The 25,554-nt window shown below is 43.3% G+C and overlaps 1 protein-coding gene and 1 long non-coding RNA gene across 2 annotated transcripts in view; one reads left to right on the top strand and one right to left on the bottom strand.

The window, feature by feature from the left end:
* The window catches only part of TNFSF8 (TNF superfamily member 8), a 29,360-nt gene extending 20,569 nt beyond the window's left edge, over positions 1 to 8,791 (bottom strand). The window contains exon 1 of the mRNA XM_079962256.1: positions 8,166 to 8,791. Coding sequence (XP_079818382.1) covers positions 8,166 to 8,363 — 198 coding nt within the window. The 5' untranslated portion in view covers positions 8,364 to 8,791. The remainder of the gene's footprint in view (positions 1 to 8,165) is intronic.
* LOC307207993 lies at positions 260 to 18,915 on the top strand. The gene is made up of 2 exons (XR_013834927.1): positions 260 to 574; positions 18,397 to 18,915. It is a non-coding gene; the product is annotated as an uncharacterized lncRNA (long non-coding RNA).
* The last annotated feature ends 6,639 nt before the right edge of the window (positions 18,916 to 25,554 follow it).

The following is a 25,554-nucleotide window of genomic DNA, read 5'->3' as shown; positions in this document are numbered from 1 at the left end:
TTTCTCCATTTACAGATCCTGCATGGAAGATCCAGCACAGACCCATTGGGGTTGGATTAGCTAACTTTCAAGATCCCTTGTGACTCTTTGATTGTATGGCTTTATTTAGGAAAGATATCCCATAGTGGTTGAGACTAGGAAGGATTGTAAGTATGGAGAGATGGGATTACGAAGGAGAGTTCCATAGACCCAGGGTGGCTGAAGAAAGTGGTTGCTAAATGTCTAGAGTCTAGACATTAATGGGGGAATTTTCCTAGTTTTGGTTTCTATCTTTTACTGCAGCTGTACTGCTTGGCAACGCTAAGAAGAGGACCAGCAAGCAACACCTGATTTTCGCAGCTGGATTTGCATAAACACTATCAACCAATGTAATGACCGCAGGCTGCTACTTCTTGAAAGTATAGCAACATCATTTTCTTTCTGGCCTCCCCCACTTTTGTGACGTCTGGGAAGTGAAGCACTGACGTCTACCAGATCAAAGCACAAATCCTGGGGGCTTTGTTTCTGGCATCATGGTGTCAATCCTGGTGGTGCTCACCCTCATGGATATTATTCTGGGGGCGACACACCAATGGTAAGTGGGACCAGATGCAGATGTGCATCTTAATTTGTGTGCTGTGCCTTACAAAATACTGCTTTCTGCACACACCCCTCATTCCTAGTATTCAGGAGGTAGAACTTAGCCATCAATATCCTCCTTATCCTCCATGAATTTGTCCGATCCTCTATTAAATCCATTCATGTTGGTGGTGGCCATCACCACCTCTTGTGACATTGAAATCCATAGTTTAGCAAGGTGCTATGTGAAGAAGTACTTTTTTTTGTCTGTCCTGAATCTTCCAGACTTAAAACCATAGAATCATAGAATCTTAGAACAGGAAGTTACCCAAGGGTCATCTAGTCCAACTCCCTGCAATGCAGGAATCTCAGCTAAAGTATCCATGACAGATGGCCATCCAACCTCCAAGGAAGCAGAGTTCATCACCTCTTGTGGGAGTCTGTTCCACTGCTGAACAGTTCTTCCTATCAGAAAGTTTTTCTGATAGCTTAGTTGGAATCTCCTTTCTTGGAGCTTGAAGCCATTACCTCGAATCCTACCCTCAAGGGCAGGAGAAAACAAGGAAGCTCCCTCTTCCATGTGACAGCCCTTAAGATATCTGAAGATGGCTATCATATCTCCTCTCAGTCTCCTCTTTTCCAGGCTAAAAATACCCAGCTCCTTCACTTCCGGGTTTGCGCCATCGCCGAATGGCGGACTCCCTCCAAGCTCCGGAGGGAGCCTGCTTGGCAGGGGTTGGGTCCCATTGCGCCGGCGATGCGGGGACCCTCAAAAACCATGGGCGCAGAAGCCCATGGACTTGGTGACTCAGCGGGCACCGTTTGCGCCCCCCGACCCGCGAAGAAGCCTTTTTAAAGGCTTCGGAGCGGGGGATGGGAGGTGGTGTGGTGCTACGAGTCCTCCGCTTCCCCTGCCGAGCGAAGCCACTTGCCATTCGACGGAGAGCGCTGACTTCTTCTATTGAAAATTTGGACTGAAAATAATAACCCGTGAGTAATTGGAAAATCGGATTTAAAAGGAAAATTTTTTTAAAAATTTGGAACGAGTGGGGGAGGTGCAAAAAGGAAGTCCGCCTCCCCCCCGTTGTAGAGGATTTAAAGCAAGGATTTGATAATTAAGATCGAGAGAAGAGTTTGTTTTTTATTGAGAAAAGTTATTAATTTCACGATGGAAAATTATAAGATTGTGCTGGAGGAGAAAAGTGGATTGTGTGGACTAAAGTGTAATCCCCCCGGGAACCGGGAGTGATCCATGAGAGTGCCTGGTGAGGAGATATAGAGATTTTGACAGCTGTCAAAGTAGCTGTCAAAGTTGGAGAATGAAAAGAGAACTTTGTTACTGTCAGGGGATCAGGAGCAGAGGCACAGGGGAGAGAGGAGGCGGAGAGCGAAGGGGAACAATCCGAGGGCAGCGTAGGAGAGTATGACAGTGGGCTGAGAGATTCCATGAGCTTCTCCAGCGATTCGGAAGATTCCCAGAAGGGGGCACCAATGGCCAGGGCAAGGGGGGTCCCGGGAAGGACGCACCAGAAGCAAGGGGCCAGCGGCGACTCCCAAAGCAGCAGCTGGAGATCGGGACCAGCTTCCCCACCAGGGCGTAGCGGGGGGGAAGAGTCCCATGTGTCAGGGCCGGCTTCCCCTCCAGTGGGGAGAGAAGATGAGGCAGGGCTGACCACGCCCCTATCGCTAAGTGAGGGAACGGGGGGGAAGTCAGATCCAGCTAGCCCCCCCCCGAAGGGGGAAGCAGTGACAGGAGCAGTGTAACGGTCAGGAGGGAGGTTGCTGGCTGGGTGCGCACGCCAAGTTCAAATGTACAGGAGCGCGGGACAGCAGGGAGGTCGGATTGGGAGCCAGGTCCTAAAGCACGCCAGAAGCAGGGGGAAGAATCCGGGGAATCAGCATCAGAAGAGTCCAGAAAGGGCAACACCCCAGCGGGCAGAAGGACCCAGAGGAGAAAGGAGCAAAGGAGAAGGTGGAGCAAGGCTAGGGTCTTGAACTGGTGTCGAGGGGGAGGAGAGTCAGATGGAGCTTCAGCGGTCTAGGGTTGAGACGTAGAGCTGCACGCCGTGGCTTTGAAATGGAAACTGAACCTTAATAAAGACTTTTGTATATAGCAAGAACTGGCGTTGGTCCTTTGTGAGCTGGGACCTTGGGCAGCTCTGACAGTTACGATGACTTTGCCGGTTAGATTCGTTACAATCTGGATATAAATTGTTGAAAACAAGGGATAACAAGTTACTTTGACTTTTGGGTGTGATCTGGAAGGAAACTGAGTTACCATAATCCCTCTAGAGGGGGTTTTGGGACACTACAAGAATTGATGCAAGTGGAAAAATACTTATGGAACTGAATAGGACTTTTTATCTCCTGGGAAAGCTGCAAAAATGAAACATTGTTTTGTCTACAGAGGTCTCTACACTAAAGGAGACAATAGATATATCTATTGAAGAACGGAAGGGACTTGACGCAAGTTTTTGTTCCTGAACAAATAAAGCCTCTGTAGAGGAACTAGAAGCTTTTGGAATTAGAACATTTTTGCAGCGGAACAGGAAAAGAAACCAGAGGAAAGTGAGGAAGAGAACAACAAGAATTGGACAAAGTTGGAAGTGGGAACATTTGGGACATTCAGACTTAAAAGGACTAAGAAACAAAATTTGAGTTTTACTCTTAAATATAGAGATCTGGATGGAAAAAATGGACCTTCTTGAGATAGAGTTTTTCCAAGATGGGGTGTTTGAAACTAAAGACTATCAAAAAGATGGCAAAGACTATCAAAAAGACGGCAAAGTGGAGTAGAGAGAGATTTGGACATGGATGCGGGGTTCCCAGGCTGACAGCAGACTTGATGGACATTGGGGATCGAAACCGGGAAAGGGGGGAGGGAAATTTGGAATCCAAAGGGTGTAAAATTATATTATGTTCTTTATTCTTTTTTTTGTTTTGTTCTGCGTATTAAAGAGGGGAATTCGTGGAAGTGAACAGGGGCCGATCTTAGGGGGAAAAAATATTTTTAAGTTGAAGAACGGTTTGAATATTGGATCAATGATAATAAGCTTAAAAGTTGGGGTAAGAACTTGTTGAACTAACTTAATGGAAATGGAATACAAGAGGGGGTGGGGTGGGGAAGTCCTGGAAGGATGTTAATGAAAGTAAGGTCTAAATGCAAATGTTTCCTTTTTCTTCTTTTTCTCTTTCTTTTTTCTGTTATTTTTTTGGAAATTTCAATAAATATTATTTAAAAATAAAATAAAATACCCAGCTCCTTCAAGCATTTCTCATAAGACTTAGTTTCCAGACTCTTGATCATCTTGGTTGCCCTCCTCTGCACACATTCCAGCTTGTCAACATCCTTCTTAAATTGTGGTGCCCGGAACTGGACAAAGTATTCCAGGTGTGGTCTAACCAAGGCAGAGTAGAATGGTACTATGACTTCCCTTGATACGTCTGTTGATTCAGCCTAGAGTAGCCTAGGCTTTTTTTGCTGCTGCATCACACTGTTGACTCATGTTAAGTTTGTGGTCCACCAAGACCCCTAGATCCTTTTCACATGTACTACTAGTAAGCCAGATGTCCCCCTTCCTATATTTGTGCATCTTCCTGCCTAAGTGCATTTGTCCTTATTATAATTCATTTTGTTAGCTTGTGCCCTGTTCTCTAATCCATTAAGGTCATTTTGAATTCTCATTCTGCATTCTGTGGCATTAGCTACCCCTCCCAGTTTGGAGTCATCTGCAAATGTGATGAGCTTCCCCTCAATTCCTTCATCCAAATCATTTATAAAGATGCTGAACAACAACAGACCCAGGACAGAACCCTGCGGCACCCCACTTGTCACTTTTTTTCCAGGATGTTGAGGAACCATTAATGAGTACTCTTTGGGTCTGGTCAGTCAACCAGCTACAAATCCACCTAACAGTTACCTCATTCAACCTACATTTTAGCAGCTTCCTCGAGAGAAAATCATAGAGGACTTTATCAAAAGCCTTACTGAAATCAAGATATACCGTATTTTTCGCTCTATAGGATGCACTTTTCCCCCTCCAAAAATGAAGGGGAAATGTGTGTGTGTCCTATGGAGCAAATGGAGAGCGAGAGGGGTCAGTGAGCACCGACCCCTCTCGCTCTCCACGCTTCAGGGATAGCCGCCTGAATCCTTTGGAGTGCAGCGGGAACTCGCGCTGTGCTCCAAAGGCTTTGGGTTCCTTTTGCTGAAGCCAGGAGAGCAAGACTCTCCTGGCTTCAGCGAAAGGAACCCGAAGACTTTGGAGCACAGCACGAAGTCCCGCTGTGCTCCAAAGGCTTCAGTCGGCTATCCCGGAAGCCTTTGGAGTGCAGCGGGAACTCGCGCTGCGCTCCAAAGGCTTTGCAACCTTGCCACGGCTCCCGGACCTGTTCTGGGGGCTGGGGTCGGGGGAAGCTCGGGCTTCCCCCACCCCAGCCCCGCGGCTAGAAATGAAGCCAAGACAGCGAGCGGGATCCATCCCGCTCACTGTCTTGGCTTCTGCCAAAGCTGCACACAGCCTCTCCCGGCTGGAGAGGTTGCGCGCGGCTAAAGAGGAAGCCAAGACAGCCAGCAGGATGGATCCCGCTGGCTGTCTTGGCTTCTTTGCTCTTTGGGGCTGGGGGGGGGGAAATAATTTTTTTTCTTTATTCCCCCCCTAAAAACTAGGTGCGCCCTATGGTCTGGTGCGCCCTATAGAGCGGAAAATACGGTACTATATCCACAGCATTTCCCTGATCCACCAAGTTTGTAATCCCTCCCCCCCAAAAAAAAAATTGTTAGGAATCTCATGCTGGGTCTTAGTAACCACAGAATCCTTTTATAAATGCTCACAGACCGACTGTTGAATTATCTGTGCTAGGAACTTCCCTTCATAAGAACTTCGGAGTAGACCTGTTTGATCTAGTCACTAGCCCATCTAGTCCAGCATCCTGTTTGCAAGGTGGCAAACTAGATGCCCATGGAAAGCACACAAACTGTGGACCTGAGTGCAACAGCAGCACTGTCCACGCTTATGAGTCCCAGCAACTGGTATTCAGAGGCATGCTACCTCTGACCATGAAGGCAAAGTACAGTCACTGTAAGCTAGTATCCTTGATGGTTTTATCTTCCATGAACTTATCTAATCCTCTTTTAAAATCACCCAAGTTGGAGGCCACCAGTATAACTTGTGGAAGTGAACTTCATAGCTTTAACTATGCACTGCAGGAAGAAATAATTTGTCTGTTCTGAATCTTCTGACATTCAGCTTTGTTGGATGAATAGCCTCAAATTCTAGTATTATGAGATCCTCATATTACATCCCTATGTAATCCCATTGGGAAGACCCAGGTAAGCCCTGCCCCACATAATCAATCACATGATGCAATGCACACACACCATATGAATGACAATGCTCTTCAACTTTGGGGGCCCCCAGCCCCCTCAAATATTTTATTAGGGTTGGCTCCTATGCCCTTGAGACTTTGGATTTCAAACCTTTTCAGAATTTTGCTTGTGAAATTTAGCTTAGACAGTCAGGTTTCTCCCTCCCCTCTTAACTCTTACTGATAATTTTTCTATGCAGTAACATTAAGAAACAATTTCCTAAATTCAATGCTATTAAGACCTTGTTTCCTATTGAAATAATAATAATCCTGGAAACCAATCACATCTATAATGTTAATTTATGACCTGCAAAATTTTGGAGAAGTACTCATTTCATAGAATGGCTCTGTTTTGGTTTGCATACTGTTTCAGAAACTGCAAAGCAGGTTGATTTGCCTTTTAATGGGAATGGAATCTAACCCTCCATCTCTGTTGGCACAACTTTACAAAGTAGGTTCCATTCCTTCTAATACATACCACTGCCCTTGAGTGACATGCCCCCCCCACCTCAAATTCAGTTTCTCATGAGATTATCATGGCTATTTCCACCACTATTCATCTTATCTCACTCTCCAAACATTTTGTTCTTTGGTTCTTTCCATTCCCAAATTATTATTATTATTATTATTATTATTATTATTATTATTATTATCATTACTACTACTACTACTATTTATTTCTATATGGTTTTAAACAATATACAAAGAAAAGGATGACAAAAGAAAGAATCAAAAGTAGCATTCAACTGCCTCACTGCCAGGGAAAAGAAATAAAACAAGTTAATATTGCATAGCAAATAGTCTGACTGTGTTTTACTCCGCAATCAGTTCAATTTATTGTGAGCAGCCATTAAACACATAAAAATAATAACAAGAATACCTGAAGACATTTCAACAGCTCAATGGATAAAAAATTGTGCCTTAGGGGTTCATTTTGAACTGTTTTAAGTCATGCTTTCAGTATGTGCTTTGTACTGCTTTTAAAACTATGATCTTATTATATTTCTATGAATTTTCTTGAGATTTTTTGTAAAAAGAAACCCACAAATTAATAATGACTAATCAAGGGTTGTGAGAGAGCTTCCTCTGGAGACTCCCCAGGAGCTCAGAACATGAGGGAGACTATCCCAAAATCATCTACTAATGGGCCATACTTTTTGGAGGGGAAAGTATCCAAGCAAGGATATTGGATGCCCCTAAAGTCATTGCTTCTGCCATTTCTTTTCTAACCCTTCTCCCCATTCTCTGTTTTGAATCCTTATTGCTATCCTTACTGAGATTCTTGTCTTGCTGGGGGTTGGACTGAATGATGCTAAGGTTCACTCCAACTCTACCGTTATATGATTTTATGAATTCAGTGTTTGTTCTGCTTAGAGTAGACCCATTGAAATGAATGGATATCTCTGGCTTAGGTTTATTAATTTCAGTGGGTCTAGTGTGTGTATAATTTAGTTGGATCCAATAAGTGTGTACATACATATGTGCACAATTATATGGGGCACCTTTTTAGTCTATCAAACATTTTCTTTTCTTAAATAAGCATTCACTAGGTAGATCAGGACCATAGCTCAGTGCTAGAGCATAGTGTTTGCATGCAGAAGGTCCTAGGATCAGTTTCAGTCATTTCCCGGTTAAAGGACCTCAGCATGTGATAGGAAAGACCTGTCTCTGCCTTAGACTCCAAGGAGTAAAATATGACCACGTATAAGACAGTTTCCAATTAGGGATGGAGGAGAATTTAAATTGAGCAAACCAACCTATTTCTCACCTTCTAGACTAATACATAAAACAAAATGTAATAGCGCTTTAAATTTTGCTGTTCTCTGTATTTGTGAAATAGTTCTTGGGTTAAAACATGCTTGAATATTGACCACATTTCTAATGAGAATTGGAGTCCAACAATATCTGGATGTCAACATTTTACCTACCCATGTTTTACAGAATACCATCAGCAAAACAAATGTCCTTATTCCAAGAGCTTGAAATCAACACATTGAGTCTGCTTGTAGGAATTTTGTGACATTTCAAGCAGTAAAGATCTCAGCCTGTATTTCATATCCAATCACCTACTCTCTGCAATGCAATTGACTGGCATAGTACAGTGGAGTTGGCTTTCATGGATCAGTTGAAGCCAAAGCCTGAATAATTGCAAAAGGTGTGCCGTGAAAGCTGAAACTCAACATTTTATCTGGATAACAGGAGTTAAGAGAGCCCTAGGGCAGAAGCAGGAAGCAACTTACCGTCCTTTGAAGTACCAAGACCACAATGGTTCCCAAAGATGCAAGAAGGCAGATTGTGAGAGAAATGATGGCGAAACAGAAGTATGTTTGGATTGGGGCACTGAACTTCCTGGTGACACTTTCTTCAGTCATATCTCTGGTAGCTTCCTGAGGACAATTCACTTGCATGAAAGCTTTCCGTTCTGCCTGAGAGTTCATCCCCTTATGAAGTCCTCAAGTCTTTCACTCCATACCTCTTTCTGATCACCTTCAAACAAGTCTCTGCTCCTTAGAGGATTCCCCCACATTTTGGCTCATGTGATCTGGAAAAAATAGATTCATCACTTGCTGTATGAAGAAAAAAAAAAAGGAGAGGAGATCTGGAGGCGGGAGGTGAGTCGACTATGATCTCAACAAAGAGAAGGCTTTTCGGTACTCCCAAAACAGACTTCCACAAGGACAGTGCTTGCGTGAGCCCATTTGTAGTGCCTCACACTGAATAGTGAGTAGCAACAAAACACGGCTCATTCCCCTCTCTCAGTAGATTTGTACAACCCCATTGTCACATTTTGGTAAAATAAATCACTCTCAATTTTGGTGACTTCCTCTTTCACAAATTGCAGACTTGTTTCCTTTCTTCATGTGATGATGCAGCTACACTGAGTGATTTCCGCTTTGGAGATCTGAATTCCCAGAGCTGCTGATTCAGATATATATATATATATATATATATATATAGAAACAAGTGTACAACCTCAACATAAATGCAATGGAAAACATGCTCCTTTCTTTTTACACTGTTCCACTCCATGGTATCAAATATTCACAGGTTTTTTTTTCTGGGTATCTAGAGACATCCCAAGCACATTTGTTCATTATTTATTTATTTAAGTCGTGCATATACTGCTCCATATTATAACGAAATCTCTGAGCAGTTTACAGCATCAAGATATCAGAAAAATAAAAATAAAAGAAATAAAAGGGCAATAACAACAAAAACAATAACAAAGAATCAAAAATTTAAATCATAAGGCATCCCAGGACAGAAGTACAAAGATACAGCACAACTCCTAAGGAATAACAATGCATTAATTCATACAAAGATTTCCTTTACAAATAATAAAGTTTTGTAAAAATAAAAGTATTTTCCATCTATGAATTCCATCATTATTGAGAATAAATGTTCTATATAGCCTTAAATGAGCCAGGCATTTGCATATGTGATGGCACTGAGTGATCATGTGCCTCAATACAGTGGCACCTCGGGTTACAGACGCTTCAGGTTACAGGCACTTCAGGTTACAGACTCTGCTAACCCAGAAATAGTACCTCGGGTTAAGGACTTTGCTTCAGGATAAGAACAGAAATCACGCCGTGGCAGCAGTGGGAGGCCCGATTGGCTAAAGTGGTACCTCAGGTTAAGAACAGTTTCAGGTTAAGAATGGACCTCCAGAACGAATTAAGTTCTTAACCCGAGGTACCACTGTATTTGTATGAGAAATAAAATCATGCCACATATTTTTTAAAAGGTCATTTGACCCCTGCCCTTTAAATATGTTTCGTTTGTGAGAAGACCAATTTGTCAAAGCCTTGAATACCTGCAATCTAGATTATTAAAATTGAAGTTCTTTCAGTACAGCCCTGGAGATGAGAAATATTTTTTTTTACTTTCTGAATCTCATTCTATTTCCGTATACAGGTTCAAAAGGGCCACTACAGTTTAGAGTAGCACTGATCAATTGGATAAGACAGGCATAGCCAATGTTGTGGTCTCAAGATGCTTTCAGGCTCCAACGCCCATCATCCCAAGACAGCATGACCAGCAGCCAGAGGCGGAGGGAGTTATGGGACTTTTAATCTCAGGACATGGGCTTCAGATCCACGTTGGGCAAAAGATTCCTGCATTGCAGGTGCTTAGACTAGATGATGCTCATGGTCCCTTCCAACTCTATAATTCTATGATTCTACAGTCCAACATCTAGAGTGCACCATGTTGGCTATGCCTGAGATAAGATACCCTCTTAAAACATCAGTATAAACTACAAAAAATAACAACATACAGGGCTCATAAAAACTATTAGCAGATCCACAATACAAAAGAAAAAAAATCAGCCATACCTACAAAATATACAAGCATGTATTTATAGATAAAAGCACTCTCATTTCTTCTGCTGTCTCCCTACCTTAATATCACACTGAAAGGTGGGCCATGTTGTCCCCTCTCTACTGATCATCCTGTTCACTGGCCCTGCTCCATGCTCACATGGAGTGTTGTTGCCTGACTGCAATGTGTCCTCCAACTGTGCAAATGTCTCTTGTTTGTCTGGACAGGTAATGGAGAAGCATAGGCGGAAGCTGTAGAAACATCTGGATTTTGCATGGCTGAAAAGTAGAGTACTGTACTGAGAGTCACATCAATTGCCTTGTCCACTTTTGGCTGAGGCCTCACCCACCCTTGGTATGTATACTGCTGGGAGACTGGCTACGAGGGAATGGAAACAGCTCCCCATCTCACACCTTCCAACTGCTGAAGCTTGTCAATTTCATCTTTTCTGTTCTGTGGTGAGGTCTCACATCTTGATTAGGCTTCTCTCCCCTGCCCTCTATCTCTGCAGTGAATCAGAGATACCATTTCACTATGGAGATGAATATTGCAGTGGGTTTGAACTTCTTGTCATTTTCACCTCTATCTGTACTTGTGGTGGCAGAGAGAAAGCATGTTAGTTTCACTAAGGCTTCTTGTGGGCTTTTGTACACAAATGTTTATACAATTGGCAGAGTGGAGCAAGGAACTGTGCATCAGGACTATGCTGGGGCCCAGTCAAGATGGAAGCAAGAGATAGAAAAAATGTTTTTTCTCGTGGGAATTTTGCAAGAGCAGAGCACGGCTATGAACAAAGAACTTTTGACCTTGAATTCTAAAACAAACAACTCTGCTGAATGCATAAAGGATTCAACTGATAAAGAATCTGTGGCTGAACCAGAAATGACATCTTTGGAACCGATGGAGAGGAAAGAAGGAGTGGAGAAAGTACAGGCGGAAAATACCAACCAGAAATTTATATTGTCAGAAAAGAAAGAAGAAGATCTTCGGATTATAAATCTGCGAAAGATGAGAAAGATAAAGAAGGAAGTCCCTGGAGTACTTGGAACACTGGAATTTAAAAGAATAAAGAAACATGATTGTGACTTCCTTTTTGAGTATGGGAGAGCAGCTGACCTTTTGCAGCAACTGCTTCTAAATATTTCGGATGGAAGAAAATTTGTTGTAACTGTGACAGAACTCCTTCGAGACCTGAGGACCAACAAAAAGGATTACCAACAAAATCGGCAGAGAGAGACTAACAGAGAGTTGAGGGCCTCGGATGTGAGGAGTCCGGGCTAGGAACTGTTTTTGTGGACGTTTGCTTGGGAAGGGACGGAGACCGGGGTAGGGAGGGAGGGGAGAATTGAATTTCAAAATTTTATGATTTTTGTATTTGGCTATTGTGATCTATAATTAGTATAAGAATGGGAGAAATTCATGGAAGGGAAGTTAGGTCGACCTTAGAAAAAGGATTTAATGTTTATAAGAGAATTGGATAAGTTAAATGTGGACAACTAAAAAGAGCTAAGTTTTAAAAATAATAACAATATGTTTAAGATGATAGGCAAGAACTTGCTGAACTAATTATTGGAATTGGGATGTATGAAGAGGGGGTGGGGGGAAGTCCGGGAAAGAGGGTAAAGAAAGTAAGGGTATGAAAATGTATATGTGTTGTCTTTGTCTTTTTATGTGTGTGTGTCTTTATAAAATGTAAAAACCCAATAAAATTTTTTATTAAAAAAAAAAAAAAAGATGGAAGCAAGAGTTCAGGGGCAAAGTCACAAGCTAAAAGTGAACCGCATCAACCCAGGAATATTATTTTCCAGCAAAATCCAGCCTAATAAGAACCCTTGTGAAACTCTTCCTGCTTCGATGGATATGGCCAGTGAGATGAGCAAGCTTAGACCAGATCTTAGAAACATGATACTGCCCCGATGCTTCACCTTTTCAGACTGAAAACCCCCAAATGTTGCCACTTTTTCTCACTTGGGAGTTGTTTCACTCCCCCTGATTGTTTTGGTTGCCTTTTTGGGAATCTCTTCCAGATTCTTTATTGAGGTGAGATTACCAGAACTGTAAAGGTAAAGGGACCCCTGGGCATTGGGTCCAGTTGTGGTCAACTCTGGGGTTGCGGCACTCATCTCGCTTTACTGGCCAAGGGAGCCAGCATACAGCTTATGGGGCATGTGGCCAGCATGACTAAGCCGCTTCTGGCGAAACCAGAGCAGTGCACAGAAACACCATTTACCTTCTGGTACCTATTTATCTATTTATCTACTTGCACTTTTGACGTGCTTTCGAACTGCTAGGTGGGCAGGAGCAGGGGCAGGAGCAGGGACCGAGCAACGGGACCGAGCTCACCCCGTTGCAGGGATTCAAACCGCTGACCTTCTGATCGGCAAGCCCTGGGCTCTGTGGTTTAACCCACAGCGCCACGCGTGTTCCTTACCAGAACTGTACAGAATATTTAAAATGTGATTGCATTTTAGCTTTCTATAACAACATTATAATACTGGCAGTTCCTGGTCAGTCAGTCACTATCAGTTCAGAACCATTAGTGTATATGTGATTCCTATTATTTTTGCCCCAATGTGCATCACTTTACAGTTGTTTACATTGAATTGTATTTGACATTTTGCTACCTAAATTCTTCTGCAGCTTGAATTTCTGAACTGGGAAAGAATTCAGTGTGTTTAAAAACTTACCCCTGCTTTTTGGTGGGTATTAACAAGTCCCTGAAAAACTTTGCTGAGACTGTTTTGGGAGAAATTCTGCAGCATCCCTATTAATTAACATGTATCTGGAATACTCACTTCAGCTGATAATGTGATGACCACAACTGCTCAAGCCCACAGAAAATGGAGGCATCCAATACCCTATGAACAGACTCAAAGTGACTGTACTTCCTCATCATGGTTTCATGTTTCATATTGCACAACCTGTAGGTTGCATTCCAATCATAGCCACTCAAGCGCATAGTTAATGACAGAAAATACTATTGCTATTATTTCCCACAAGAGTGAATTATTTCAGCATAGATTGAATAATGTATTGTAGGATGTGATTATGGAATTTTTTGGAGGGAGGGGAAGTTCTCATAGATATGTGTCCCTCTCCTCCATGAATTTGTCTAATCCACTATGCACTGTGTCAAGAAGTAAGCAATACTGTAGACAATACTAATCTGGAGGAATAGTGCTGACTGCCACTTCGCAGGTAAAATTCACCTTCTATTATGTGGGCAGGATGGTCCCTCCCCTTACCTGGCCAATCTCCTGGCAACGCCTCCCCAGGCGGGATTGGGCAATTGGCTGAGGTAGGTGGAGACCTCCAGGTATCCAGCCTGGGAAGGATGAAGCCAGCCCAAACTACCAGGAGTCACATTGGGATTTGGGGGGGGGGGCTGCATGCAACCAATCAAAATGCACCCCCCATTTGATGCGGGGAGCAGTCATTGGTGCTGCACAATCCCTTGATGAATAATTTGTTTTCAGAAAATGTTAGAGTAAATAAATATGAACTAACAGTACAACCAAAGTTCTTGGTTTCAGGTTCCTATCTGCCTTAACGGAGGCAGTTCCCATGACATTGAGGGGATCGAAGGCAGAGAAAAACAGCAATGATAGAGGATAAATCATTATTGGAAATTCCTCTCAGGGAAGGGAGGAATAGGCTTCACTGTGGTCAAAACCATGGAGCCTCTTGGACTTGCCGATCAGAAGGCTGGCGGTTTGAATCTGCATAATGGGGTGAGCTCCTGTTGCTCTGTCCCTGCTCCTGCCTACCTAGCAATTCGAAAGCACACAAGTGCAAGTAGATAAATAGGTACCACTCCGGCAGGAAGGTAAACAGCGTTTCCATGCGCTCTGGTTTCCGTAACGGTGTTCCATTGCACCAGAAGTGGTTTAGTCATGCTGGCCACATGACCCGGAAAAACTGTCTGTGGACAAATGTTGGCTCCCTCGGCCTGAAAGTGAGATGAGGGCCACACCCCATAGTCGCTTTTGACTGGACTTAACCATCCAGGGGTCCATTACCTTTTTTTACCTTGTCTCAGTACCTGGCTCCACTCTGGCATGGAATGGCAGGGAGGTGGTGAGTGTAAAAGCACTTTGCCTGCTAAAAACTCTCCTACGCTGCCATTAAGATTTTTAATTGGGTTTAAAGGCAGGTGCGCTCTGAGAGATGTCATCCGAACTGCAAAATTACCCAGCTGCATTGATCTGAGGTTTAAAACTGAGAAAATGATTTTATTTGGTGTGGGCAGTGGATGATGGATAGGGGAGCCTCTGGTTTCCTGTTTATTTTGAGTTTCTTTATTAATGATTTGGCAACCCGCTCCAGATGCAAAATTTTAAAGATACAAAATTAGATTTGATTGCAGTATGGAATAAAACTTGTGATTAAAATAACAATTAGCTGTGTGGTGGTGGTGGGGAGCTCTATTGCTTGAATGGATTATCTTGGGAAATTAGAGCAGATACCATCTCTACCCCGCAAACAGCAACAACAACAGCAACAACAGAGAAGAGATACAACTTTAGTGGACTTTGGCTAAAATGCAGCCGTAAAGATGAAAGGAATTTGGAGGCATGGATGAGGGAGGCATGGAGACCCTCATGGTGATTAATTAAAATGAAAGTACTCCAAGATCCCCTGTGGCGGAAGCTGGATCCCTCTTTCCTGGGCTGTGGAAATTTCTAGATGTTGACTGAGTAGTGAGAAAGAGTGGACTGGGAGTATGTTGTTGTCCGGAAACACCAAGCAAGATGAGAGCATGATGGGAGGGAGCTATTGAGATACTTTGATAATTCTCCAGGATTATAGCCCCACCCCAGTTACGTTGAGAGACAACAGCATGTGGAGGAATTTCAAGAATAGGACAGCAGGCAAATGCCAAGGACTACATAAATGGACATATTCAGACTGACACACACAGAAAAAAGGAAAATAATTAGAACAATTCATTTGAAATCCTATGGAAAGTTAGATAAGGTATTAAAATGGATAGAAATTGCTAAAAATGCAGCTGTTATCTTAATGATTAAAATACCAACTGAAATGTAATTAGGTTTTAATAAAAGATATGAACCGCAGCAATAATAAGAATTGGACAAAAAACATTGATCAAGGAGCATGGGAAACCACTTTGATTAAATTGTATAAATCTGGAAATAATTGGAATTATTTTGATATTAATTGGAATCTGTATAATTGGCAAAACTGTGGTAATACTGAAGAAGAAGAAGAAGAGTTTGGATTTGATATCCCGCTTTATCACTACCCTAAGGAGTCTCAAAGCGGCTAACATTCTCCTTTCCCTTCCTCCCCCACAACAAACAATCTGTGAGGTGTGTGGGGCTGAGAGACTTCAGAGAAGTGTGACTAGCCCAGGGTCACCCAGCAGCTGCATGTGGAGGAGTGGAGACACGAACCCGGTTCACCAGATTACGAGTCTATCGCTCTTAACCACTACACCACACTGGCTCTTTTCCAATTGGGCAAATATTGGCAAATTAATAAAAAATTATTATTTAAAAAAGTACAATCAAAGTTCTCATGGCTTTTATCCACTAAGCCCATTCCAAATATATACATCTGATTTTATTTTCACTGACTGAATCAATCTTTTTTTTTTTTTTGTCATCTTCAGACAGCTCATTAGCAAGAATTTCTGTTAGGGCTGCACTCAAATACATTCATTCTCTATTATTTATTATTTCTCATGCTGTGAATGAGTGATAGAGTATATGCTTTGTATGATTCAATCTCCAGCATCTTCAGGTAGGGCAGGGAAATGCCCTTGCAATTCTTGGGAGCTGCTACCAACCAGGGTTGACAATAGATGAGCCAATGATCAGGCTCAGTATAAGGCAGATTCCTATGTTCCTATTTTAGGGGAAGTGTGGTAGCTCATTGGTACATTGGTGCTTTGCATGCAGTAGGTCTCACGTACAGGGAAGGGGTGGGCTGCATATTTCCTTCCTGTGATGAGGAAAAAATATATTAATAAATTAGACATCAAATACAGCTTTGGAACACAAAGTGATCTGAATTTGAGATAAAAATAACTTTGGCAAAAAGAGATAAACTTGATAATCTTTTTATATATTGGAGAAGGGTTTCAATGGAATGAGGGAGATATTAATGATATACAAGATACCACAGAAGATTTAGATAACAGAAGATCTAATAACATGAAAGAAACAGAGAGAGAGGTGGTTTAGTGCTATAATCAGAGGAGTTATAAGATTCATACGCTTTGACGTTAAGATGACAGTAAAAATGGTTAGACCCCACTATTTTTTCATTTCAGTGCTGCTCTTTGTATAGCAACTCAAGATGGCACAAAGCCAAAAAAATACAACAGTCCATTAAAAACATTAAAACAGTGTTACAATCTTTGAAAAATGGGAATGCAACAGTGAGTCAGGGCAAATTAACATAATTCTCTGGAACTTGACATAAGCAAAGACCTGCGTACATAGGTATGAGTCAAGTGGGGTGGAGAAGACATTTGACACATTTATTAATCAAAAAATGCATTTAACATAGTGGAATGAGTATTTATGAGAGAGACTTTGACATGTTTTGGCAGAAGTCAAGAGTGACTAACTTTTGGCTCTACAGATACTGCCACCAATTGCTCCCATTTGCCTGTCTATCGGTCAGGGATAATGGGTGTTGGATTCCAGAAAAACCCAGAGAGATATAGGTTCCCCTTTTGGGCATAGGAGGGGATTCAAGTGGTTAGACAGATTTAACATTCGTAGAGCTAGAATCCTGATTGATGGGCAGCAGTCAAAGAAGCCATCCTGGCAGAAGTGCACAATGAGGATGCTTACTCTTGCTCTTATTTGAGATGTATAGCAAAGTCCCATTCTCCAGGGATAAGGGATGTTGGGTGTTGTAGAGAAACAATATCTGGAGAGTCTCAGGTTCCCCATCCCTGCCACAGCCTATCTGGATAGATTGCAGCCAAACATTCATGAGGTAACTGTGAAAGCACAATACATGCATGTGTGTGGCCACAGTCGTAATTCTTCCTCCTCCTCTTCTTCATCTTCGATTGTATCAGTGTGCACAAAAAGCTCTTGTAAGCATTGGTCAGAAGAGGAAAGGGTCAGAAGGAAAATGGGACTGCATTCCTACACCTGCTTACTCAAAGGGACTTGTGTTGTAAATCTGCTTACTTCTGCATAGGGTTGCACTGTTGTTGGGAAGAGATAGGAATTGCTGTTGCCTTCCACATTGCTCCCTTTGCTGCCAGTTCAAATGAAGGCACAGGTGAGCCAGATATGATGGGACATCAGCAGCTGTGAAACACTGTGAAACAGAGTCAGGTAGAGAGAAATGGGGGGCGGGGCGGAGAGGTTGCAGTGTTTGGGACTTTCTAGTTTAGAGAAAAGGTGAGTAAGACGTGACATGATAAAAGTTTATAAAAGCATCTGTGGCATGGAGAAGGAGGATAAATGAAAGCTTTTCTCCCTTTCCCATAATGTTAGAACTCATGGAGATCAAATGAAGCTGAATGCTGGAAGATTCAGGCCAGAGGAAAAAACTGTGGAACTCACTCCCACAGAATGCATTGATGGCTCAGGAAATGATGAGAGGGTTACCTTTGCCTGACTGGTGAAGGTCCCACCAGGAAATCTCTGACAAAATGAGACAACCTGGGGTTCTGAGAATCCATGGGGCCTTAAAGTGTAATTATAATCTCTTCTTGCTTTTTTTAAAAAAGAACACCAATGTGATTTAAAAAAATGTTATGCACCCTAAAAACTGAAGGGGTAGAGCAGGGCATAAGTTTCATAAAATGAGCACTTAGGGAAGCCAAATAAGAAGATGATTGGGGTGGAGGAGGCAGTGGTGGGTGTTATGAAATAAGCAATAACCTCAAGGGGAAGAAACTTCAGTTCTGGAATTTTGAGAAATAAGCCTCAGCATTTCAGTGGCAATAGATAAAGATCTGTCTGACTCTATGCTTTTGACTCTTGGCAGTTTGTGACTACAATAAGAAGTTTCCAATGTGTCATTTCCACTGGGGGTTTGCGTTCATCCTGTGTATTTGTGTGTGTGTGTGTGTGTGTGTGTTTGCATGGGAAAATGCACATAGATGCACAAATATTTTGGGGTGTTATTTACCACACATCTACTATCTTTCAGGGACTGCATAAAGATCCTGCAATGTGTGGGCATAGTACTGAAAAAAGAATCCCGCCCCCCCCCCCCGACAAATCCATTACAACTAAGCTGCCAAACCGAGTTCTTGTGATTCTAGAATATTAGATGACATGAGAAAGTTATCCAGTTCATCTACAAAGCAGTCCTATGAATGAGGAGATCGTAGAATTCCCCTGTTCTGTACCTTTTTTGTTCTCTTTGCTTGCTCTGAATTGTGGTTTACCTAGGAGGGTTTCTATAAAAATAATAATCTGGAAATCAAACATGCAGTGTCTGTTTTAGCTTTTTCTTGATAGGTAACAAGTATGGGAACCAAGCAAGACAAACTGGAGCTTTTAATACAGGATGTCAAATGTGGGATGAGACTCATGACTAGAATGTAGGAATTGAGAGGTATAACCTGTTCAAAAGGAATAGATCAAACAGGACAGGAGGAGGAGTAGCATTTTATGTAAAGGATGTTTACACTTGTGAATAAATCCATGACCTGGAACATAGAAAGCAGATTGAGAGTATATGGGGGTGGGGTGGGGAAATTGAAGGAGAGAGAAACAACAGTGACTTGACTGTGTGTGAATGCTATATACTGCCAACCCATACTGAAAACTTGGATGATGCCTTATTTGAGCAGATTACCAAACATTCAAAATAGAGAGAAATAACAATCGTGGGGGACTTCAACTTCCCCAATATCTGTTGGGACTCAAACTCACACAAGAATGTAAAGTCTGACAAATTCCTCCATTGCTTCACTGACAATTTCATTGCCCAGAAGGTGGAAGAAGCAACAAGGGGATCATCTACTTTGGACCAGGTCCTCACCAACAGGGAGGAACTGATCAACGAAGTAGATACACTTGGAAACTTGGTATGACATGATAATGTCCTCCTATGTTTCACAATACAAAGGAAAGGGAAAGCTAAGTGTAGTCGGACACGCACTCTGGATTTTAAGTAGGCCAATTTCAAAAAACTGAAGGAGCTAATGGGTGAGATCCCATGGTCAGAAATACTCAGAGAGAAGGGAGTTCAAGAGGGATGGGAGTTTCTAAAAAGAGAAATATTGAAGGCCCAAATGCAGACAATTCCAAGAAGAAAGAAAAGTGGGAGGCATATAAGGAAACTGGCGTGGCGGCATAAGGAGTGAACGGATGAGCTTTGAGTTAAGAAGGGCATGGATAAAAAGTGTAAAAAGGGGAAATCACAAAGGAGGAGTATACATGAGGAGCCAACAGTTGCTATCAGAATAGCAACAGAATAAATGATGTAAGGAGAGAGCTGCAGCCCAAGATAGGAAAAGAGGTAGTAAGGGAATATAATAATAATAATAATAATAATAATAATAATTTATTATTTATATCCCGCCCATCTGGCTGGGTCTCCCCAGCCACTCTGGGCGGCTTCCATAAAAACCAAAAATACACTAAAATATCACAGATTAAAAACTTCCCTGAACAGGGCTGCCTTAAGATGTCTTCTGAATGTCAGGTAGTTATTTATTGCTTTGACATCTGATGGGAGGGCGTTCCACAGGGCAGGCGCCACGACCGAGAAGGCCCTCTGCCTGGTTCCCTGTAGCTTTGCTTCTCGCAATGAGGGAACCGCCAGAAGGCCCTCGGCACTGGACCTCAGCGTCCGGGCAGAACGATGGAGGTGGAGACGCTCCTTCAGGTATACTGGGCCGAGGCCGTTTAGGGCTTTAAAGGTCAACACCAGCACTTTGAATTGTGCTCGGAAACGTACTGGGAGCCAATGTAGGTCTTTCAAGACCGGTGTTATGTGGTCTCGGCGGCCGCCCCCAGTCACCAGTCTGGCTGCCGCATTCTGGATTAGTTGTAGTTTCCGAGTCACCTTCAAAGGTAGCCCCACGTAGAGCGCATTGCAGTAGTCCAAGCGGGAGATAACTAGAGCATGCACCACTCTGGCGAGACAGTCCGCAGGCAGGTAGGGTCTCAGCCTGCGTACCAGGTGGAGTTGGTAGACAGCTGCCCTGGATACAGAATTGACCTGCGCCTCCATGGACAGCTGTGAGTCCAAAATGACTCCCAGGCTGCGCACCTGGTCCTTCAGGGGCACAGTTACCCCATTCAGGACCAGGGAGTCCTCCACACCAGCCCGCCCCCTGTCCCCCAAAAACAGTACTTCTGTCTTGTCAGGATTCAACCTCAATCCATTAGCCGCCATCCATCCTCCAACCGCCTCCAGGCACTCACACAGGACCTTCACCGCCTTCACTGGTTCTGATTTGAAAGAGAGGTAGAGCTGGGTATCATCTGCATATTGATGAACACCCAGTCCAAACCCCCTGATGATCTCTCCCAGCGGCTTCATATAGATGTTAAAAAGCATGGGGGAGAGGACGGAACCCTGAGGCACCCCACAAGTGAGGGCCCAGGGGTCTGAACACTCATCCCCCACCACCACTTTCTGAACACGGCCCAGGAGGAAGGAGCGAAACCACTGTATAACAGTGCCCCCAGCTCCCAGCCCCTCTAGACGGTCCAGAAGGATGTTATGGTCGATTGTATCAAAGGCCGCTGAGAGATCCAGCAGAACTAGGAAACAACTCTCACCTTTGTCCCTAGCTCGCCGGAGATCATCAACCAGCGCGACCAAGGCAGTTTCAGTCCCATGATGAGGCCTGAATCCCGATTGGAAGGGATCCAAATGGTCCGCATCCTCCAGGCGTGCCTGGAGTTGTTCAGCAACCACGCGCTCAATCACCTTGCCCAAGAAAGGAAGATTTGAGACTGGGCGATAGTTGGCCATACTGGCCGGGTCTAAAGATGGTTTTTTAAGAAGCGGTTTAATGACCGCCTCTTTCAGCGGATCTGGGAATGTTCCCTCACAGAGGGAAGCATTCACCACCCCGCAGAGCCCATCGCCCAGCCCTTCCCGGCTTGCTTTTATTAGCCAGGATGGGCAAGGATCCAGGAGACAGGTGGTTGGTTTCACGCGTCCAAGCAGCCTGTCCACATCCTCGGGGGTAACGGATTGAAATTGATTCCATGCAACTTGACCAGACAGAGCTCTAGCACTCTCCCGCCCCGGCACTGCTCCCACGGTGGTGTCTAGCTCCTTCCGAATATGAGTGATTTTATCTGCAAAAAACTTTGCAAAATCGTTGCAGGAGATCTTGGGGTCTTTACAAGGCCCCGGTGGTAAAGGTGGTTCCGTTAAATTACGAACCATTAAACGAACCGTTTAATTTAATTTAATTTAATTTAATTTAATTTAATTTAACGAACCGTTAAATTACGAATATCTAGCTACTTCATTTTTTATATAAATTTTATTTATAATTTTTATTGTTGCCAAACATCACATGGCAGTTCCCAAGATGGAGGAACTGTTTTTTGTCTACATTTGGAAACTTAAACATTTTAAATCAATAAGGCGATCAAACCATTCTAAGTTAGAATGATCCAGATGCCTGGGAGATACAGTGGTACCTCAAGTTAAGTACTTAATTCGTTCCGGAGGTCTGTTCTTAACCAGAAACTGTTCTTAACCTGAAGCACCACTTTAGCTAATGAGGTCTCCTGCTGCCACCGCGCCGCTGGAACCCGATTTCTGTTCTCATCCTGAATCAAAGTTCTTAACCTGAAGCACTATTTCTGGGTTAGCAGAGTCTGTAACCTGAAGCGTATGTAACCTGAAGCATATGTAACCTGAGGTACCACTGTACTGTCTCCATTTGGCATGATAGTTATTGAAATTGAGGAGTGGATTTTGGCCTAAATTGAAAACTGTTGGACACTATTTTGAATCAAGGTGGTGGGCCTAACTATTCCAAACTGCTTTGACTGGGACGCCTTTGAGGCTATCATTGCCCCATTTGGGTGATGGTTCCTGAGACCAGACAGTTGGTTTTGGTCTGCGTTTGGAAACCGTCAGATGCCATTTTTAATCAAGATGGCACACAAATCGATGCATCCTAAACAGCACTGATTTGGACATCTGGAAATATATTCTTGCCCAGTTTGGCATGACAGTCCACTGATCTAAATCCCATCCCTCTTGTCCATCCAAGGGTGCCAACTTGAATAAAAATATTTTTTTGGGGGGTGGGGAGGTAAGCCCTGCCCCACATAATCAATCATATAACATGATGCACAAACAGCATTTAAATGGCAATGTCCATCAACTCGGGGGGGGGGGGGCGGCGGCCACCTCAGATATTTTATTGAGGGGGAGAGGCAAAGGGACCTCAGTCCCTAGGAGTTGGCTCCTATGCCTCCCCCAAGTCCTCCCCAAGCAATCTGATACTCCTTTGTCTTGCCTTTGCTCCACCCTTTTCATACCTCTTTGGGTTCTGGGAGACCAGAGAGGAGGGGAGCTTGTTGAAGCAGGAGGGAGAAACAACTTGCTCTGTCACCACCTCTTCCTATTCACCCCTTCTTCTGGCTGGTTGAAGTTCTCCCCCCCCCCCTCCCTGATGAGGCTCTGCACTCCATAGTAGGCGGGGGTGGGGTGGGAATCACCAGATTTGCTTGCCTCTCTGACATCTAGAGTACCCAGAAGGGCACCTCCCTCTTCTGTCCCTGGATGCCTGCCTTCCAGTACCCAACCCACGTCTTTCCCTTCCTCCTCCTCTTCCAAATGGGGCTGCCAAGTGATCTGACTCAGTATAAGGAAGCTTCCTATGTTAAGCGCCAGGCATTTGGGTGGGTCACCTGGAAATAATTTCCTAGCCACCTCTTGCTGATGTATATAGTACGTTTGAATTGGGAACCATAGGGTCCTCTAAGTGTATGCAGACAACTAGCAACACAATCAGGTTCCTGGCAGCTAACATATATGTATTTGTCAACTGAATCAGATGGAGAATATCATTCATGGCATACGGTAATGTTCCTTATGTGGTGCAACAAGGGAGAAACATTTTGTTTACATTTGCAACCTGTTCTGATTGAGTGGAAAATATATGCTGGAAGTCTCTCTCTAACACTAGTGGCAGCATTGTAAGCGTTTTTCCCCTTCCAAATCTGTCTAATTTTTCCCAGCACTTAAAAGATCACAGCTCTCTGTATCTTTTATCAGGGGAAGCCCAAGTTTCAAAATCATTTCCCCAAGTTTCTATGAAATTCTAAAGAAAACAGTAAGCAATGCCTGTTGATGCATGAGACTTTAATGTCAGTGCATAAGCATTTTATAGGGGAAAGTGAGGTCACTACCTAGTTTCCCTCCCTTGCCAATTCTAATCATAGACTCATAGAGCTGGAAGGGATCACAAGGATCATCTAGTTCAGCCTTTCTCAACCTGTGGGCCCCCAGATGTTGTTGAACTACAACTCCCATCACCCTAGCTAGCAAGGCCAGAGCTCAGGAATGATGGGAGTTCTAGTCCAACAACATCTGGGGTCCCACAGGTTGAGAGCCGCTGAAACTGCCTGCAATGCAGGAATCTTTTGCCCAACATGGGGCTCGAACCCATGACCATGAAATTAAGAGTCTCATGCCCTACCAACTGAGCTATCCCAGGAGATTGGTGTTTTTGAAGCCTTGATTCCATCTTTTATGTGCTCAGTTTATTTACACAGAAAGTCTTGTACTGCTGTCTTTTAAAAGCCAAGACGGTGATTTGTGATTTGGTTGGCGATTCAGCAGAACATAGTTCAGGCCCAGGGGCTGAAAGTGGCCCTCCTGGCTTCTCTGGCCCTTGGGATTCTTCTTAGGTCATAACCCAACAGAGAGCCGCACCTCTTACTGGCCCTGCTTAACACTTTATTGGAGTGCTTTTGCCTGGCTGGACTGTGTTCTTGAACTCCGAGAAAGCCTCTTGTGTGGCTGGCTGGAGGACTGAGTGGAATGTGTATAGAAAGTAGCCAGCAATGCAAAGGTACAATCTGCGTTTAAAAAACAAAAAACTTTTTTACATTGTTACATTTACGATCACAGTCCTATGTTAAGGACAAGTCAGATGAAAAGCATCCTGCTATTATGAAAAATTGTGTGTGTAGGTTCTGTGACTCACAGAAAATGATTCAGTGGACTGATCTGAAATTTGGCAACGTAAGAGAGGTATTATTATTACTATTATTAGACTGGATCTGTGTTCTGAGTCAGTAGCTAAAAATCTGAACCAGATTCCAGCTGGATGAATATTTGTAATGTGGAATGTTAACTCCAGTTGCATGATAGCTTCAGGCAGTTACATTAGCCTCCTTGAGTCTATTCCAGTACAGTGGTACCTCGGGTTAAGTAGTTAATTCGTTCTGGAGGTCCGTTCTTAACCTGAAACTGTTCTTAACCTGAAGCACCACTTTAGCTAATGGGGCCTCCTGCTGCCGCTGCGCCGCCGGAGCACGATTTCTGTTCTCATCCTGAAGCAAAGTTCTTAACCCAAGGTACTATTTCTGGGTTAGCGGAGCATGTAACCTGAAGCATCTGTAACCTGAAGCGTATGTAACCCGAGGTACCACTGTAAACAGACAAATCTTGGACTTTAGTCCACCACTGCCTGCTGACAGCCATGCATCTCTAAAACAGTGGTAAAGTTGGAACTAACCACATCATAGGATGCCATACCAAATCCATATTTCCTAGATAACATGTTTGTTAAGAGTGTGACCCTTAACCTGTGCTATGTCCTGGCATTTTGGAGCTTGAGTGAACGTAGAAAGGCTTAACATGTGTTAAACCAAAAAGGGTTTTATTTTGGTTAGAACAGCCTACCTTTTTCGCAGAAAGTATGTGCCTTTTAAGAGATGCATGGTAGGTGATGACTCAGAAGAAATATCCCCCTATCCACACTGGGGGCGGAGGAGGAGTTAGAATCTCTAGGCTATGCTCACGTTGTCAGTTTAAAACACAGCTAGGTCATTCTTTTTTCTTTTCTTTTTTTCAAATAATGAAAAATGCAGTTTTTATATATGTATATAAAAACTATAGAAAAGAAACAGGATAGATACGGGTTGTGGGCTCACAATGTGTATACACCACTACTCAAACCAGTGGTGAGAGTGCACTGGGTGAAGAGTAAAGGGAAATGCATATGCAGCCTTAGTTTGTACAATTTCAGATGGCAGTGGAGAATATAACACAGTGATGCTTTGGTTTGTGGGCATTGTGTGTGTTCTTTAAAGTCTAGCTACTACATGCCCAGACTTGCCTGAATTAGCCCAGACTTGCCTGAAT

This window comes from Podarcis cretensis, assembly GCF_951804945.1.
Source record: "Podarcis cretensis genome assembly, chromosome: Z".
Taxonomy (NCBI): Eukaryota; Metazoa; Chordata; class Lepidosauria; order Squamata; family Lacertidae; genus Podarcis; species Podarcis cretensis.
Note: the sequence above shows the minus strand (reverse complement) of the source record. Positions and strands in the feature narration are given on the sequence as shown.